This window comes from Alosa alosa, chromosome 17 (genome assembly GCF_017589495.1).
Source record: "Alosa alosa isolate M-15738 ecotype Scorff River chromosome 17, AALO_Geno_1.1, whole genome shotgun sequence".
Lineage (NCBI taxonomy): Eukaryota > Metazoa > Chordata > Actinopteri > Clupeiformes > Clupeidae > Alosa > Alosa alosa.
This window is the reverse complement of record NC_063205.1, coordinates 22,340,832-22,360,859: the sequence shown is the minus strand read 5'-3', so window position 1 is coordinate 22,360,859 and position 20,028 is coordinate 22,340,832. Positions and strand designations below refer to the sequence as shown.

Here is a 20,028-nt window from a genome sequence, read left to right as displayed (position 1 = left end):
GCAATGTTCACGTCATGTGAGCCAGAGCCGATATGGCCAGAGCTGCTTGCTCTGTAAAGGTATTAGGTATTTCTGTCCCACCCAAATTGCGTTAAAATGGTGTGTTTAGCAGCCAGAATCTAAAAGAAAATTCCCGGGGGTGAAATCTCCCTCATCCCATAAAAAGCTTGAAACACCTCTACGTGTAGGGTATCCACCGTTCTTTTTTTTTGGGGTGATTAGCCTAGCGCCTTTGGCCATGGTGCGTACTATGGAATACAACCCTAGCGGCGGCCCTGTCACTGGAGACCCATGCATTGTAGCTTAATGATGCATCGGACTGTAAGTTGCACCACCATAGTTCAAACTATTGTTTTGGGAAACATTTGTGTTATAGCCTACATATATTCAACCATGTTAGTTGCTACAGTAACTATGCTTTTGGGAAACGCCCCCCTGGTCCCCATGCTTACCCCAACGTGGAAGCGGTAACCTTTATGCAGACTGTGCCACCTGTCAGTATATCGACTGTATCTACAGTATACGGCAGTGGTGTTGGTATGTTTGGAGACACATGGAGTAGCCTACGAATATGGCCAACGCGGAGAGCTCCGAACGAGACAAAAGCATCGCGCCCTACAACATCGGGGCGATGATTTTTGTTGTGATCTGTTGCGGAGCAGCGGCGCTAATTTACTTAATCTTAGAGGCGTTCCTTCGTCCACTGTTTTGGGCTGTGCTGTGCGGGACTTTATTGCACCCGTTTAAAGTCTCTCTTGCCCATGTCTGCCGCTCTGGGCTTGATGGACTGAAGAAGACGAAAACCCCGCTGGTACTGGGGACGTTGTTAGTTCCAGTTTGGTGTGTCAATTATGTTGTTGACATGTTGGAACCACGCTGGGTGCTGGAATGGTTGAAAGTACCGATGGTCGCGGCAGTAGCTTCGTTACTTGCACTATACCCGCCCTGGAGCCTCAATGGAATGCAGGTGATCCTCGGGCACGTCTCGACTGCCATCTCTCTTGGGCTGGATTGCTTCAGCGCCGTGTGGGTAAGAGTTTACAAAGTGACTGCTAGCATGGCACACACAATTACAGGTGGGTTTCAAAATAATACAATATCGTGGAAAAAGCTATAGTAGCATAGTAATCTATTTCAAAAAGTGAATCTTTCATATTCATTGGATATAAAGTGAAACAAGGCATTTAAATTTTGTAGATTACGCTTATAACTCATGAAAACCAAAAATCAGTTTCTAAAAATATTAGAATAAAAATGTTATAATACAGAAAAGTTGGTGTCCTGAGCCTTTAATGTCAGTCTGGTTCAGTAAACACCACCACAATTGTGGGAAACACTGCTGACTTGATAGTTGTCCATGAAGACACTCATTGACACCTGGGGCGCTGCTAGAAAATGTGGGCCCTATGACAGAAAAATGGTTCTGGGCCCCCCAAAATGCTAAGGGATCCAGGGGCAATTATTATATGATAGCATATTACAGCCTATAAAAACCTACACTGGTATTTAACATTTTGAATTTTCCTAACACCATTTTAGGCGAGTCTATTGGGAGTTTGATCTCTTCACATAGACATCATCAATAGAGTTCTTGAGTATAGTCTAGCAGCTTTGAGTAATGTGAAGGTGACACCTCAGCATGACATTTACTGAGGGTAGAAAAATGAAAATACACCCAAAGCTGAAAGCCCTTGACAGGAGGGGACATAAAACTAGCTGTCAGAGCTATGTGACTACATTCACAGACTATGTGACAATATGCACAAAAAGAAAGCAGTCAGAGAACCACAGCCTTCCTGTGTGTGTGTTTGTGTGTGTGTGTGTATGTGTGTGTGTGTGTACAGTATGTGTGTGAGAACAAGAGACTATATATCACTATTCCTTTATTCCTCTAACTGACTACAAATTCAAATGTAAGTAGACATAACCAAAGCCTTCCTATTTGTATGGAAATATGCTGGACTAGTCCACTGAAATCTTTTCACACTGTTAAAATGTACAGTATCCAACACGTTTATGTATTCACTTAGAGGTACATTTTTATCCAAAGTGACTTACAAGGGCCATTCTCATCAGAACAACTCGAGTACGGTGGCTAACGGGTGCAAACGATTGGCAATTTATGACAACACGCAAATCGACAAAACACAAGCAACTTACAGCGATGGTTCGGAGTAATTTCACCCTAGGGTCCTTTGCACCATGACCCCGAGCCAAACACCCTCCCAGAACCTGTTTTCCCTTGGTCGAACCCTGGTCGAGTAGCGCTGCAGTCGTAATGGTACCAACTTTTATCTCGTAAATTACCCCACTAATAATGCCCAGGAGTTTATTTAAATAACACTTGCCTGATGGATGCTACTATCTGCTACTATACCGCTGAGTCAACGTTACTTCCGTGATTTGGGAAAAGCACGTAAAAGAAAAAAATCCAGGAATGCACTAATATTTTGTTCGTAGTACCAGTTTGCAACAATTATTAGTTAACACTAAGTTGTTAAAGGGGAACTTGGCAACTATTTCAACTTAATAAACCCGTTTAGAAATCATTTGGATGGTTAAATGACCTGTTCCGGTGAAAATGGTGACTTTCCCCGCTGTGCCTAGCCCCCCCAGGCGAAAACCAACCTTGCAACATTGAGACTACCGGCCCCGAAAGAGAAGTGAGAAACAAGAAACTCGCTTTAAATCGTGGTTTCTTACCTTGTAACATCCACATAGTTCTGCCAAACTTATGCTAACAGTTCGCTAGCTTGTAAACAAATCCATGTGCTTTACCATTACCTTTTCACACAGTTTGAAATTGCATAATGTGCAATTTCTCCAGCAGAGGGGGAAATCCTGCCAAGTTTCCCTTTAACACTTCGGAAAAAACGTTGATGTAATCACTTCCTGCCAGGACTTTTACAGGCTTTTCCCAAATCACGGAAGTAACGCCATATCATTAAGGTACGTTTTGAATACACGGGTTTCCCGTTTACCAACAAAACTAGATGCGCGACGCAGCCGTGGGGCAGAAGACGCTTTGGTGGCGCCCACAACGCTATAAACTTAACCTAAATAGTCGGCTGCTGTAAGCTACAATCAGATTTTTTTGTATACCCCTGTTGTCTCAATGATAAAAACATCTCATTTCAGACTATATTTCAAAGTTTGCCGTTCATTTGCATTATTAATACAACATCGTATTTTGTCATTTTTGGCGAAGACATGCATTCCGTTAGGGATATTGAACATATTTAACATTCTCTAACCATCGTGATTTCGAATTGGTGCAGTTTTCAGCACAAAAACTAATTTTATTCTTTTGCTCTTTTGCATCGCTCTATGCTGTTCTATGGTGCTTTCTGCCTCTTGGTTGCGCACGCATGTTTTCGTGACGTTGAATAGAAATCCATGTATATCAAAAAATTTAAATATCAAAATATCAATAACATTACTCATGCTATTATTTTTGTTTGATCGTGTGTACTTACCTTGTGCTATCAGCGGAATCAACACATGGTTAATTTACGCCAGTTAAGGTGAAGCACACACTAAACCAGAGCAGTAAGCTGCCTGCTACAGCGGCACACAGGGAGCAGTGAGGGGTTAAAGGGACACCAGGCAAAGTTTTCGTAAGTCGGTATATGGTTAAATGACTCATTACGGGGCGAATGAAGGCTCTCTCGCCCGCCCCTACTGCCTGTAGGAAGAATATCCCACTTGCAAGTTCGGTGTATCCTACCCGCCGACTGAAGCAGGATCAGTTTACAGCACAGAGGCAGGCTAACGTAACGCTAGAGATTGTTGCAAACGTGTATAATGGCAGAGCCGATTTAAGAAGCAGCTTAAAACCCTTTGACGGAAGACGCAAAGAAAAAGAAAAGAGCTTCAGACCGAGCGAGGGGGAGTTTCGTAGAGAAAAAGTATCAGGCTTGCCTGGTGTCCCTTTAAGTGCCTTGCTCAAGGGCACTTCAGCCGTGGATGTGGGCATAGGACAGCAGTGCTCAACCAATTTCCCCGCCCTCATTTTTTAAAATTAAGGCATTAAGAACAATTTCTAACAGATGATTTTATATTCTTCTTTTTAGTCAACTTTAGCATGGGTTCAAATACTTTTTCTCCCCACTCTACGTAAAAAGGTTACATCTGTAAACATATAAATATATAATATAACAATGGTGTTCTCTGTGACTCAATCAGGTGGGCACCTTAGTGGTTGGCTATGTTCTTGCAGTGGCCTTCAAGTGGACTCCAGGGACGGAGGGTTACCTGTGGAAAATTTATTTTCCTGTGTGGATTGTTCTCATATTCTACCTTGGTGAGAAGCGAACCATTATCACGCACAATTATACACATTCCCATTCACACACAAACATATACTCGTTAGTAGTACAACATTAGTGCACTACTATGTGACTTTCAGCTTAGGCTTCTTTCTCTTCTTTGTCAACTTCACCCCTGGTCACACACCATCATGCAGAGCACATGTATTCAGCCTGGGCCTTGGCTTTGATTTGTCAGTTGCCACACGTTTGGAGAGTTCTAGAACACAGCCGTGTCTTTCTCAAATACTGTCCCTGTAAACGGCATTACACAATACACACAACTGCTCACATTTCTGTCACAGTCATTCTGGCATTGAGCTGGCCCAGTTCTACCGCATTCCTCTCCCTATATTTTACATCTCTTCCTCTTATCTATATCCCCTCAATATCCCCTTCCCCACACACACACCTCTATCTCAGTGTCTTTGGCAGGGTCGTGGAGAGTTCCTGTGTTTGTATTAGCAGTGGTACTGCTCTTCATTTGGTCCCAACCTGGTAGAAGTAAGCAGCCTCGAGATTCAAGTGTTCAAGTTCAAACACTTCAGATGCATACCTTGTGAAATTGAATGGTTGAATCTGTCCCAGACTCCCTCAATGTGTCGTTCTCTCTCTCTCTCAGAGTCATTTGATGCCATTTATGGCCTTTACACGGCCATGTCCAACAACATACTGGGCTCCATGTGTCAGCAGAAACGGGCCAGTGACATCTACTTTGTGCTGCTGGGATGGGCCTTCGTTGTGGTACAGATATTCCTCAACCTATGGATCAGACAGCTGCTCCTCATACTTGTAGTTGGTACAGTCTGTTTCTGTTTCTCTCTCTGTCCCTCTGTGTGTGTGTGTTTGCAAGCTTTTGTTAGGGCCGGGACACACCAAGCTGAAAGGCTGACCGTCGAAAAGCAGTCGCACTGATCAGTCAGCTCCCGACTCCCCGAGTCAGTCAAAAAAGTGCCTTGGAACACACTGAAGCAACGTCGCCGAGCGTACGTTCTGCGCGTGCACAAGATGTAATACATTTCCATAACAGCAGGTGGCGCTAAAAGATTCATAGCCGGAAAGATTGTCGAGTTAGTACCAAGATTAATCTTGGTAAGGATTCGCCAATGGAACGAAATGGCACTAGTTTCGGACTTCTCTGATTAAGCAATAAGAAAATATAAATATATATTGTGTACTATTTTATTGTCATTGCTTGTGTGTGATGCCAATGAAACGTTCGGACACAGAATAAATAATTGATTTTTACACGTTAACCAAGCTAGCTAGCTAGCTATATAATGAATATAATGAATTTAACACGATAAGCCCGGCGGCAGTAAGAATAAACAGGTATGATAAGGGTGATTCCAAAATAATTCAGTAGGGGAAATGCATGGATTCCAGTTTCTTCCAGTAGCAGCAACTGGAATCCATGCATTTCCATGGAATTATTTTTGGAATCTGATCGCTTATCATACCTGTTCATTCTTACTCGTCGTTCGACTTATCGTGACTAAATTCAAGATGGGCTGCAAACGCTAAACTTCGTGAAGATACTGTCTGTATAAATCGTCTTGTAAGTAAACTACCAGTGTTTTTTCAAAGTTCTCAATGTCTCGTTTTAAATGTCAGGGCCCTCGGAAGTCTACCAATGAAGTGTGGAGATACATTGAGCCTCGTAAATGGTGTAAAACAGTTATTTATTTGCATGGCTAGCCCGATGCGAAGCACCACTATTGAAAAAGCTGTTGGTAGCATCGGCTAACTAGCGCCAGATTTTGGAGTGCAGGGGACAAGCCGAGATGGGCTATGAGACATACGTTCACACTCGGTATCATGTTTCAACACACTTTATGTCAATATCACCTTTAAGTTTGCGTTACATTGAATGGTTTCAGCAAAATCCTAATGGACAGTCTGTGATGAACTGTATGTGTATGTTTGACACCAAATATTAATGTTATGTATATAACCACAGTTCTCTGAATGAGAACACAAGGCGTTAACCAATGGGAATGCATTCCCCGATCATATGATCGACACTGAAGAAGTCCTCTCACAGGTTCTGCTAAGGCTTTCTGGGGCGAAACAGCCTGGCTATATAAACGGGCACAACCAGCAGCCTTTACTCTAGTCATTCTGAAGCGAAGTCATGACATAATTTCAACAAACATTACATGCCACAAAGACTAGGTGGCCACAAAGGGTTAACACATCGTTTTCTCAACCTTGGGGTTGGGACCCATGTGTGGGCACCTACAATTTAAATGGGGTCAGCTGAGATACTGCATCTCTCAAAATTGACCAGTACATTACATAAAAATAAACAAATCAATTAAACAAATCCATATCCAAGTTAAGTAACAAATCCTTCATTACAATCTAGCTAAGTAAAATTTCACGTAGACAACCCGCATGAGATGTTTGATCGACGGAATTATGCTTGATCAATGTTTGGAACAAAGTAGCAAAACAACCAGGCACGCAAGGACATTTGGGGAAAATCAAAGTACATGTGAATGATTGGGGTCGTCAACATCAAACCTGCCAAATTAAGGTTGGGAACCCCTGGGATAAGGCCTTGTCTTCTCTTTCAGAGAACTGTGGTTATGTACATAATAGGGCTCTCAAACGATTAAAAAAAATGAACTAATTAATCTCATATTTTGAAATGATTTAATCTAGATTAATCACAATTTAAAGGGACACCAGGCAACGTTTTCGTGTTAATTAATCATCTTCGTAAGTCGGTATATGGTTAAATGACTCATTACGGGGCGAATGAAGGCTCTCTCGCCTCGCCTCTACTGCCTGTAGGAAGAATATCCCACTTGCAAGTTGGTGTATCCTACCCAACACCGAAGCAGGATCAGTTTACAGCACAGAGGCAGGCTAACTAAACGCTAGAGATTGTTGCAAACGCGGTGTATAATGGCAGAGCCAGCTTAAGAAGCAGCTTAAAACCCTTGGACGGAAGACGAAAAAAAGGAAAAGAGCTTCAGACCGACGAGGGGAGTTTTGTTGAGAAAAAGCATCAGGCTTGCCTGGTGTCCCTTTAAAAGTATATTTCCTCCCTAAAGACTAAAGCTTCTTAAATGACATTAAATACAACATTAATATACAAAATTAAAGAATAACCACAGAGGTAAAAGTAAAACACTTTTATATTATTTAAATGATAATAATGTCACAGTAATTTTGTTTTAAAGTATTAATTTCTTAAGAAATACTACTCATTTGATGCTGTTTAACTCATTTGTAAATGGTGCACTGTCACTTTAAGCCCATTGTGTCCACACATCTTTGTGTTCTCATAATGATTTTTTTTTTTACCAGCTCCATTCAAGTATAGTCTATGGCTAGTCCACAAACTCTAACATTGTTTGTGCCACATGTATAGCACCCACAAACGAAATAGGTAAACACAATGTGTTAATTGCGTTAATATTTTGTAACGCATTATGTATTTCAAAATTAATTGTGGCGAAAAAAATAATTGTGGCATTAGTTTTGACAGAGAACGTTAAGGTTATGTACTAATGCTATCAGTTGAACGACTTACTTCAACCGACTAGGCTGTCAGAGGTGTTCCAGGGCATGCACGGACACTCCTCCATGCCACCGCTTTGGCCATTGCCCACAACGGCACACTCAGTGTTCCCGGGGGGCGTCCGTAAGAAACACGGTCACATTCAGGCATTCACCAGTCCCTGCCCACGAGTCGTGGGGAGGGCGATGCACAGTCACAATGCACACAGTTCTAAGCACCTCGGCTAGACACATGAGCTCGCCCCATGCACTACATTATGGGCAGTTAGCCCTGGCGCGCCGAGGACACACATACCGGCTGGGGGCGTCAAAAAGGTGCTGCAGAAAAATCAGTATTTTCCATTGAGCACGTAAATGCATCGTGAGCATGCTCTTGACACCAGTCCACCAGCCGTCCAAAAGTGAGCCGTGCCTCTCTGGTTGCTCAGGCCATGCGATTCCCAGCAGCTGGGTGGCATGGCCGAGAACCATGGCAAGCTCCCGGGAGACTGGGGCAGACTCTTGATGACCAATTACTCAAGCAAACGCGCACGGAAAAGGACAGCCTCTGGCCCCAGCCTCTCGCGGTGCAAGCAGAAGTGGGAAACCGCCAAAGGCTGTCTGGGCGTAGCGGGGATGAGTCTCCCACACCCCTGGGCATACCACTTCATATTTTGGGCAGGTTCCACCATGAGTTTTGCTTTTTAGATACAGGAATAATTGCTTTTTAGGATGCCATGAGGTGAGTAAAAATCTTATTCCAAAACACCGGCTTATATAGCTGGCTCGTTTTGCGTCAGAAAGCCTTAGTAGTATCTGTGAGAGGACTTCTTCAGTGGCGATCACATGATCGGGGAATGGATTCCCATTGGTTAACGCTAAGTCTTTCGACTGATAGAGAACTACATAACCCACTCAAATACAGAGGGCCAGATGTACTAACGCTTTTGCGCCCACTTCAGGCGTATTTGTTTCGCAACGTCTGAGTAAAAACATAGCGAGGTATGTACAAACAGGGTAAAAGCACAGACTGCCTGTCGTGGAAGCTGAAAATGGCAAATTGCGTATTTCCGTGTCATGCATATATGCATTCAAGGGAGGGTCAAGGGGAAAGTGGGAGTTTAGCATAAAAAGATGGGAGGGGAAGCGTAAGAGGGTCTAATTATGTATTTTGCGGTATGTGCAAAAACTGTCAGAGAAAGCGCATGTCTATTCTGCACCTAAATATTTTCTCCTTCTAAAAGCAGGTGTTAAATGCGGTTTGCGGTTAAATGTGTCAATAAGAGAACCTTTCAAAGACAACATAATCGCTATTTAGAGCACCAGTTTAGTGTCTTTGTGCTATATCAAAAGCAACCTTAAAGGGACACCAGGCAAGCCTGATGCTTATTTTCTCTACGAAACTCCCCCTCGCTCGGTCTGAAGCTCTTTTCCTTTTCTTTGCGTCTTCCGTCAAGGGTTTTCGCTGCTTCTTCGCCGGCTCTGCCATTATACACACGTTTGCAACAATCTCTAGCGTTTCGTTAGCCTGCCTTTGTGCTGTAAACTGATCCTGCTTCGGTCGGCGGGTAGGATACACCGAACTTGCAAGTGGGATATTCTTCCTACAGGCGGTAGGGCGATGAGAGCCTTCATTAAGCCCGTAATGAGTAATTTTAACCATATACCGACTTACGAATTGATTATGAATTGATGATTAATTAACACGAAAACGTTGCCTGGTGTTCCTTTAACAACCAAAGCAACCTTACGTCCACGTCATCCACTTAAACTTTCTTCTACTTGCTAGATTTTACCAATCTTCCATAGCCTACGTGCACAACTTAGAACTACTGATCTTCATTATCTCCCTGCTTGTTGACATCTTATCATGTATTGTATTATTTCCTGATCGCTAAACTTTTGATTTTTTTTTAATGTTCCATCAGTTAACATTCATTCAACTGTGCTTGTAGACTATGCCGTTCAGTTGTGGACGTTCATAAATTGTGGTAGGGGGCGGAGAAAGGCGCAGATAACTTGATGAAGTGAAAGTTTGATAAATACAACATACACTGCGTTTGTTATCTGTGGCTTGTCCATGGCGCTGATAACGCTACGTTCGCAAATGTACGTACATCTGGCCCAGAGTGTCTGAAAGTTTGTGTTGTTTGGTTTATTCAGATGTTTGTGGTTTTGTCATGACCGTTCATTTTTGGGTCCCTAACCTGAATCTGTGTGTGTGTGTGTGTTCTAGTGTCTTTTCTGAAAAAAGCCATAGTGCGCTTTGTTCTGAAGGATTTTGCAGAGTGCAGTCTGTCTTCCTGGTGTGTCAGACTTCAGCAATTCGTTGGAAAGAGACAGGAAGTGCTTCTGCCTGGACCAATCAGGGGCCTCTCTCAGAACCTGCTTTATGTTGACACCAAGGTAACACTCCTCGTGGCCTTGCCTACTCTCAGATCGTGTCCCCTACATTAGTTGAGTGCTGTGAGTTTGAAGGCTGAATATCAGTCCTTGTGGGAAAAAATGCTACTCTGAGACACACTGGAACAAGACACACTGGAACAAGATTCTGCAAGCCAAGTCTTTACTGAGTTCAGCACCACACTCCACAGTGAACCATTGCAGTGGCCTGTCTATGTCCAGAAACATTTGTTAGTTGAGTAAAGGCCCATTCACACCAAGAACGATAACTATAAATACATTTCGTTCTTGTTAATATGAACAACGACGTTCACACATAAACTATAACAATAACGACATGAAGAACGAAGAGGATATTCCAATTGAAAACAATGTAGTCTATTTAAACTGATTTTTTATCAGTAATGCTTGCTCACATAGCATGTAGTAGAGCCATGTAGCCAGCTATTTCCAATCAGTTCTGTCGTTGTTCAGTGTGTGTGTGTGTGTGTGTGTGTGTGTGTGTGTGTGTGTGTGTGTGTGTGTGCTGCTCTGCATGAAAGTCACCGTCAGAGTTTAACAAGGTAAATGGCTTAAAGGATAATTCCGGTATTTAGCATTACCATTCATGCGGGACTATTAGTAAGAGTTTGAAATAAATACTTATTTAACAGCTTCAACTATGAAAATACTTATTTAACAGCTTCAACTATAAAAATGTGAAATTAACTTAATATTTAACATGTTGTTAACAGTAGAATAAGCGGGATAATGGACTTCACTCCATTAGATTATCCGAAAAATAAACGCACTACGAGGTTGATCCCTTCACAGATTGCAATACATTCAAAACTCTGCAGCCAGGCTCCTCACCCATACCAAACAATCTGCACACATGACCCCCATTCTCCATCAACTCTACTGGCTACCAGTTCCGTCCGGTATTAAGTACTACTACTCACCTTCAAAGCTCTCCACAACCTTGCTCCCCCTACATCTGTGACCTCTTGACCCCTTACAATCCTTCCCGCTCACTCAGATCCTCCGACCATAATCTTTTAACTATCCCCCGCACCGGACTCTCCACCCTGGGTGGCAGGTTCTTCAGTGCCTTGGCCCCCAAACTCTGAAACTCCCTCCCCCAACCTCTTTGTGACTGTCCCTCTCTTCCTTTCTTCAATGCATATCTCAAGACCTTTTAGTTTAATGATTACTTCTCCTCCACACCCAACACATAGCTCTATAAACTTAGCTTCTTGTCCACACCCAACACATAGCTCTATAAACTTAGCTTCTCTTTGTTGTATTGTTTTGTTTGTTTGTTTGTTTGTTGTACATGTATTTTCCTGCCCACTATGTAAAGCGACCTTGGGTTTGAGAAAGGCGCTTTATAAATTAAACTTATTATTGTTATTATTAGTAGTACATGCCTCCATAAGGTAGCTTGTAAGCAATTTGGCTGACAGCGTCAATTTTTTTCCGAAAAATCTCCCTGAAAAATAGAAAGGGGCCGATTGGAGTGATGCGACGGCGTCGGTCGCCCCGTCGTTCCACTTGCCGCCATGCGTTGCCCCATTCACTTCAATAGATTCTAATCAATTTTGCTGGTCGCCTGCCATATATCGCCGTTTCCAACTGTGTGTGACGGCCTTTTATTCTAATATTCTCATGATCTTGAACTGTCAGTTTGGTTAGATAGGCCTATTTAATTAACATTCGCCAAGCATGCATTTGAGATTAGTTTGAAACTTCTCTGAACTCTTTATTAAAGGTGTTCTTAGTGATTTTTTAGTTTTGAGGCTAAAACTTACAGCAAACATCACCTCACCATCCGCTAGCTGTCTGTGTCCTGAATGCACTGTAAAAAAAATGCGATCTCTGTGGACAACCCAAGTTCCAAAGACAGCCACAAAACAACTTACTGTAGGCAATTACATTTGCTGCTGCTAGGGTGCGTCTAGATTTCTAGGCTAGGAGAATGTCCCATTCTTACGATAATAGGAATGTTTGATTTTATTTGCCGATCGACATATCAAAATTTAAGGCTGGTTGCATGTGACGGCTTTATTTAAATTCACCAACAGAGAGGTCTTGCGTCTCGCCCATTTCAGAGTCCCTGCCTTCCGGTTATTGCTACAGCTTCACCGCAAAACTTGCCTCCTTGATGTGCATGGGGAAATGACATGCAGGAAAAAAAAGAAATTGGTACTAACAGCTTTCCGTTGCATTAGCTGTGTTCTCACTCCCATAAAGGCACAGCTATGAAATTCCAACTTACTAAGACTCCCCGATGACTAATTAATCAGCACGTCTGTTTCCCAGGTGGTGTGTGTTTTTTCGTGTGTGCATATGCTCAGTGAGGTGACATGCTGAATGCTGACTCATGGTTTCCAAGGCCTCTGAGTCTCAGGGCTGGGACAAGGACCTGAGAGGTCTCTAATTTCAACACATGGGCGCACATGCACACAGATATTTCAAAAGTTATGTCTAATTTAGTGCTCCACTTTTTGCCCTCTCCTTTCCATCTTCTCCTTCACTCTGTCCATCCTCTCTCTATCTCTCTCTACAGATGATCGGGTGGCTGGAACATTGGCGGGAAAAACTTATTAGCATCTTCATCATCTGTCTGCTAGTTATTGGAACTCTGATGATGACCCTGCTGCTAACAGCCATGGTATTGTGTCCCCACTGGCTTACCATACTGCATCATAGTCGTTTACAACATATCAAAGGCTGCAGTGTGTGCTGCAACACCATGCTGACTGTCTGACCTTTGATGTGTAGGTACACCATGAGAGTGTTGAAATCATTGAGGTCACAAGTAACCTGATCAATGAGACAGTCTCCAACCACCCAGAGTGGGCAAAGTAAGAGCTCTTTAAACAGTTAATCACTAGCACTACTACTGCAATACACTGTAAAAAAGGAAAAGTCAGGGCGGTCCATTTTATCAAACAATGTTACCTTACAATTGCATGAAACAATCGAGTTTTTAATTAATAACAGCCTTATTGTGTTCAAATAGTCATTCCAATTGAGTAATCATTTTTTCTAATGAATCAAGGAAGATAAGCATATATACTGTGGAAAAAAGACACTTTGTCACAGTTACTAAACCACAAAACATGAAATTAAACTAAATGTTTTTCTTTCAAACACAATGTTATTACGTTGAACTGACATATTTTGCCACAGCAATGAATTTATCCAGCGGAAGATCAATGTGAAGCACCTAAGTACTGAACCAGTAAGGCAAATAATACACATGAGATGCCTTGGTGTCAACCAATTTATTGTGTTCCCATTAGCCTTCACAAGAACACTGAGATAATCATGTAGCTAACAGTGTTGCCAAAAGTTTTCACATGAGTTTTCTTAAAGAGGGTCATGCTTAGAGACCAGTAGAGTTTTATCTTATGTTATGCTTTGAGTATGGGTTAAGTATGACTATGAGCATGTGTTAGGTATTGAACATGCAAAAGGTACAGTATCGACATGGCACATGTTTTCAACCTCAATGAATGCTTTTTAATACTGTGGCACAACATAATCAGTATGTTTCATTTTAAGACTTCATCTTGAAGTCTTTAATATCAAAATGATCTTCCTTTAACATTGATGTTGCAATACTAAGTACATCGGAATGCCTATCCTCAGTACTTGCCACCTGTATAACACAATGACATTGAAATACATGAATAATTCATGTAAAATTAACTTTCAATTAAATATTAATTATTAAAAATAATTTAATTGGCATTACTTTATCAAATTGGGTAACCACAGCATGAATCAATTTTGTAAACCAAAAGAGATATGCTGGACTAATTCTAGACATTTCATTCAGTGCAACCGATGTACACAAGGAAATCAAATTCAGCAGTTCTTTTTTTTCAGTGTAGGACACAGACTATACACAGTGCAAGCACTCCCATTATTAGGAACATTTTGTAGCACACAGTACAAAACATTTCACAAAATTATGAAATGAAAATAATGAAAAACACTTGTTTTAATCTCTAACGTTTGTGTGTCTGTCTGTGTGTGTGTGTGTCATATGTGTGCATGTGCAGCTGGCTTCCAGAGGCACGAGTTGTCCAGAACGCCTTTAACTCGGCTGCGACCAATGTCTACCAACATGGTCGAGAATGGATAACACACAAGGTGACAAGTTTGTGTTTAGGCGATAAAGTTTTTGATCTTAAAAGGGGGTATGTGTGGCACGTGTCTGCATTCTCCTCATTCATATGAATTTGTGGTGTGCACTCATGTCTACTCGTATGGTTCTGAGCAGCTGCACAAAATGTTGGGGGACAAGGTGAATCACACGATAGTCATAGAGAACCAGGTGCTGGAAGTCTGGGACAGATTGTACCACTCTTGGTTTGTCAAGGTAAAGCTTTTTACTACTCTCTCTCTCTCTCTCTCTCTCTCTCTCTGACATACAGAAACCCTTACAGTAAGTCAGTTCCATGTATAACACACACACACACTCACACTCATCTAGTGGGTTTGTGTTGCAGAATGCCACACACACTGAGCACCAGCGCCAGTGGCATGTGCAGAGACAGAACAGCTGGTTTGGGGACATTTCGGTCGTCTGGCATATTGCCTCCTTCCTCCAGGTGAACATTCAGACCCTTCCAGCGGTGAGTGAGGGTAGGGGATGCGCACACTACATCTTCAGTTGTCTAAATTCAGTTGCTTAATAAGTAAAGCTTTGGCAACAATGACTTCATTCATGCCAAAAAAGCATCTTTGATTTGATGTGAGACCTCCTTTTCTTAGCATATTTGAGCCTAGTGGTCTTTTGTGTTTGAGAAAGAGTGTGTTTAGATACAGTGCTCTTAATCCTAGGAGGACTTGTGGATCCTGTGTGTGTTTTAATCTGCCGTACATGTTGAATGTTTGGCAGATTTTGGAGTCTTTGTGGATAGTGATGAGCCAAAATGTGAGACTTCTAACGACCACTCTGTTAACGGTCCTATTTCACAGCGGCACGGCGCTATTCAACTTGGTTTTGTCTCTGGTAACTCTCTCAGTCTGCTTTCTTGATGATGTTTCATAGGATATTGGTATTATACTAATATGTACAGTATAATAAAATGTATAGTAGATATGTATCATTTTATACAATGCTGTCAAACTAGTAGAATGATGGCACATGATGAAGTTTGTTAAGTTAAAAAAAATTAAGTTAAAAAGTTGTGGTATGCCTTTATCAGAATATTCACAAACTTAATAACACATGTGTAATCATGGACAGATCAAGAGGGAGGAATATCACTCACAGTCAATTCAGTAGCCTTTGCTATGTTAACAATTCAGCCCAGGCAATATGAAAACGGGTGCTGGTATTTTTTGCAAATTTGGTTTTGTGGTTCTCAGTTTTGGGCCCAAAAGATGAGTTACCCAAAAATATGAGCTGCAAATACCTCATGACCAATGACCACTGAAAACTGTTATGTTGATTGGCCATACTCAGAAAAAAGGTTGAGAGACAGCTATGAGAAACAACCATCTTAGCACATTATTAGGGCAGCTGGGAAATAATGTAATTACTGAATATAACTTATAGAGCAGCACAGAGGTTTTAGAAAGCAGCTGAGGGAAGTTTGATATTCTTACAGCTAATGATTCTGCAGTCACACGCACGCTGAATGGTTTGTTGCTATAATTGGCTGAACAGGAATCTCTCTCTGTTTCTGCCATTCAATCTGTTGTGTGTGTCCCGTTGCTGTGCAGGTGATCTTCCTGACCACACTCTTCTACCTGCTGAGCTCCTATGAAGATAAATATAAGCCAGTCGAATGGCTGATCAACCACACCCCTCTGTCCCAGGTCGTTACCTCGTCCGACATCATCAGCCAGTCAATGGAGGAGGCTATCAGGTGTGTCCTGACAAACACCTCCACAGACACACACAATATTACTTCCATATGCTGCAAACATGTTTGCATACTCACACATGTTAAATAGATGTCGTGGAGGCTAAACGCAAGTAAACACAGTTTATCCACCTCTGAAATTTCAGAAATAGAGTTTGAGTCAGGTGAGTTTAAATAGAGTCAGGTGAGTTTAAATATTTTTTCATATGTCCATCTATGCTCCCTCTGCGTCTTTGTAGTTCATTGTTTGCATAAAAATGGACCTTCTATTCTAAATGTCTGGAGTCCATTTTGGGTTTCTGATTCTGTTCGTGTGTGTGTGTGTGTGTGTTTGTTTGTTTGTGTGTGTGTGTTCGTGCGTGTGTGTGTGTGTGTGTATGGGGGGTCTCTGCAGGGGGTGTTTCATGCATCACTGAAGATGGCGGGCTTCTACGGTCTATACACTTGGCTCACACACACCATTTTTGGCCTCAACATTGTCTTCATCCCCTCAGGTGAGTCAGGCTCATGACACACATACATGTGAAACACACCCACCTTCTCCCAGCCCGTGTGTCCCTGTTGGCTTGGTTTGTCTCTCCCAGATCTCGTCAGAGAGACTTTAGGAAGTATTTATTTTTTACATAAATTGATGACACAAGAATTTTTGTCACAAAACTGTGCTTTGAATGCATTCTGACAAAGTTTGACTGACTGTGAGTGAATAAAGTCACATCATTTACAAAGCTTAAACATATATTGCAAAGTTGTTTAATATTTCTAATTGACAAATATTAATTCATATTTCTAATTGAACTTTAAAGAACTTTAATTTAGGTCAAAGTTGCAAGTTGACTATAGATATCCCTCTTTCCCTCCCTCTCCATGTCCTCTCTCTCTTCCCTCTGTCGGTGGGTTAGCCATGGCTGCTATCTTGGGTGTGGTGCCATTTTTGGGGACGTACTGGGCAGCTCTGCTGGCAGTGCTGGACCTGTGGCTGGCTCAGGGGGAGGGGTTCAAAGCGCTGCTCCTGCTGGGCATCCACGTGCTCCCCACATACTTTGTGGACACCGCCATTTACTCCGACATCTCTGAAATCTCCGGGTACGTGTGTGTTTGTGTGTATGTGTGAGAGAGAGAGAGAGAGAGAGATAAAATAGTACTTCTAAGACTGCTGTATATTTATTACATACTTGTGTGTACATATGTAATACATATACATTTTAAAACATGATGTTGGCAATTCCATAATTTGTGTGTGTGTGTGTGTGTGTGTGTGTTTGCTAGTGCCGTGAGTTAGACAGTTTGCAATGCAGACTCTGGTCTCCACCCTGTATGAATATTTAAAGAGCCCTCATCAGAATCAGATTTGTTAACAAGCTGGGCAAGAAGGAGGCTGGTCAGCCAAAAATCATCAGACAGAATTAAGAACCTGGCCAGACTGGGGGCGTATGTGTGTTTGCACGAGCACTGGAGTCCTGCCCATGTTGTCTATAATACTAATGCCAAACAAAAAAATGGTGTGTGGTGAATTTTAGTTTCCTTTCTAGTTGCGTGCAGCCACATATGTTTAGCAGCAGAGAGAGCAACATACTGATGATGGGGTGGAAGCTAATTGGATGAAAAGCCTAAAGAGCGATCTGTTAGGCCTAGCTGCATTCAAGTGCTCAGTATGTTAGGGTAAAAGTTTATTTGTGTGTGTGTGTGTGTGTGTAGTGGAGGGCATCCTTACCTGACGGGTCTGGCAGTTGCGGGAGGCGCGTACTATCTGGGCCTGGAGGGGGCCATCATCGGGCCCATCCTGCTCTGCATCCTGGTGGTGGCGTCCAACATCTACAGACACAGAGCTGAGGTAGACACACACACACACATTTAACACATACACACACACACATTTAACACACATACACACACACACACAGACATTTAACACACATACACATTTAACACACACACACACACACATATATACACACACTTAAACTCACTCACACTACACCTCTGCATGCACTCAAACACACTCATGTTTACATTTGCAAACAGCCTGAAGCTAGTCTTGTCTATGTTCCTGGTGATATAGGATATATTATTTTGATGTACATATGCTTACAGACATGGCAGTAAATGCCTTTAACCAATACTGACTCTTTTCCTTTCATCCATCTGTGCTCTCTCTCTCACCATTTGTGGACATCCCGCTGGTGCCGAAGGAAAGGAGTGAGTAAAGAAATGGGTGCCCTGTCTGCAGTGTGTTTGTTGTAATTTCTCTCTCTCTCCCCATCACCCTTCTCTTACGCCTTCGGGTGTGTATCTCTCGCGCTGCTCAGCAGGGGCTGTGCTGAGGCACCTACAGCAGACAAGCACCAACCCCCCTCTTCCTCCTCCTCCCTTTCCGCTAGATGTTATTGTGGCAAGATCTGTTTTTTTCTCCAATGGGTGTTGCCTCTGAGCTCCCCCTTTGCAAGACCTTTGCAACATTTTTGAACTGTTTCAATCCCTAGAGTGAATCACTAGTGACTAAAGTGTGCATCAGAGGGACACCCGTGGAGGGAGTGATGTCACATGCTACAGCGCCCGTACCATATATGGGTCCGAGTGCCCACAGGGACCCAAGTTTGAATCCGACCTGCAGTCATTTCCCGATCCCGCCCCATCTCTCTCTCCCACTTGCTTCCTGTCTCTCTCCACTGTCCTGTCCAAATAAAGGCTTATTGAAAAAAGAAATGGGTTCCAATTCATTGCATTTTTATGCTAGCCTAATAATTGTTTTACTCGGTTTGAAAAAAATGTCACTAGTTAAAACGTCAAATTTCTAAATATTGTACACCTGGATTGTTTTGCATGCTGTGACTTTCAGTTCATAAAAGGCTATTTTTCCAGTCATATTTGATCATTGAAGATTTCTTAAAAATAGTGTTATCGTCGTAAATATCGTTGTCTTGTATATCGTCACACCCCTAATTCAAATACCATATGTACAGTGTTAGGAGGGATTTAATCCCAACACAAAGCATGTGAAGGTGAGAGAGAGGAGATGAGCATGACTGAATGTAGGCATATAGACCCTTTCAACAAGGTAAACAAAAACAATGCTTGAACGTTCTATTTGGGCCCCAATCTACTTCCTCTGCATTAAGATAACATATGGAATGTTAAAAAGGAAGTCTTGTGGGGCCAACTATGATGCTGATAATGGAACTCTCTTGAAAGGGTCCATAGGCATGTATGTGTGTACACAGTGTGCTTTATTTCAGTTTTTTGAGTGCTACCAGAGCAAATAGAAGAAGTGGGGGATGGCCACAATATTCAAAACGTTTTTTCAGTGCAATCAGTCATCATTCTGAGACTTTGCATCATTTGAATACCTATGTGCACACATTAGGTCTTCTCCTCAGATTTTGTTACTGACTATTTACAGGCCTCGAAAAAACATTCAGCTAAAGTATTTATTGAAAAGCTAGGTGAACTGCTGTCAGCCATTTGCATATTGTTTGACCGTCTTATTATATCAGGGGATCTAAACATACATGTGGATACTCCTAAATCAATTATGCCAAGGAATTAATTGCATTACTTGATGCTTTCTTCTTAACACAACATGTACAGGGGCCAACACACTTTCTTGACCATACCCTCAACCTTGTTATCACAGTTGTAGAGTTGTCTCTACACCTGACCTAGCCTTATGCGATCACTCTGCGTGTTCTTTGATGTGTCTATGTCCCAACACACAGATCTATGATGGTCGTCACGTCAATTGTTAGATTCGGTAGAAGACTTATTGAATCATTTTTTAAAATTAAAAAATGGAAAATATTACGGATGACATTTCTCCATTAAAATTCAAGAAAGTTAAGATGTGGCCCGCGGGCTGCTATTTGGGGAACCCTGCAATACACATTGTTGTTTGTGGAGGGGGTTGATGCGAAAGAGTAGATAAAAGTTTTTACTGTTGACAGACA

The 20,028-nt window shown here is 42.1% G+C and overlaps 1 protein-coding gene across 1 annotated transcript; it reads left to right on the top strand.

Moving 5' to 3' along the window:
* Nucleotides 1–571: 571 nt before the first annotated feature.
* LOC125310298 (transmembrane protein 245-like) lies at nt 572–18,768 on the top strand. The gene is made up of 16 exons (XM_048267596.1): nt 572–1,030; nt 4,186–4,303; nt 4,731–4,811; nt 4,930–5,106; nt 10,054–10,223; nt 12,769–12,873; nt 12,984–13,066; nt 14,273–14,363; nt 14,494–14,592; nt 14,723–14,848; nt 15,115–15,228; nt 15,945–16,094; nt 16,482–16,581; nt 16,987–17,170; nt 17,783–17,918; nt 18,277–18,768. The coding sequence occupies exons 1-16, from the start codon at nt 572–574 to the stop codon at nt 18,289–18,291; spliced, it is 2,208 nt and encodes a 735-aa protein (XP_048123553.1). The 3' UTR covers nt 18,292–18,768.
* Nucleotides 18,769–20,028: the final 1,260 nt, after the last annotated feature.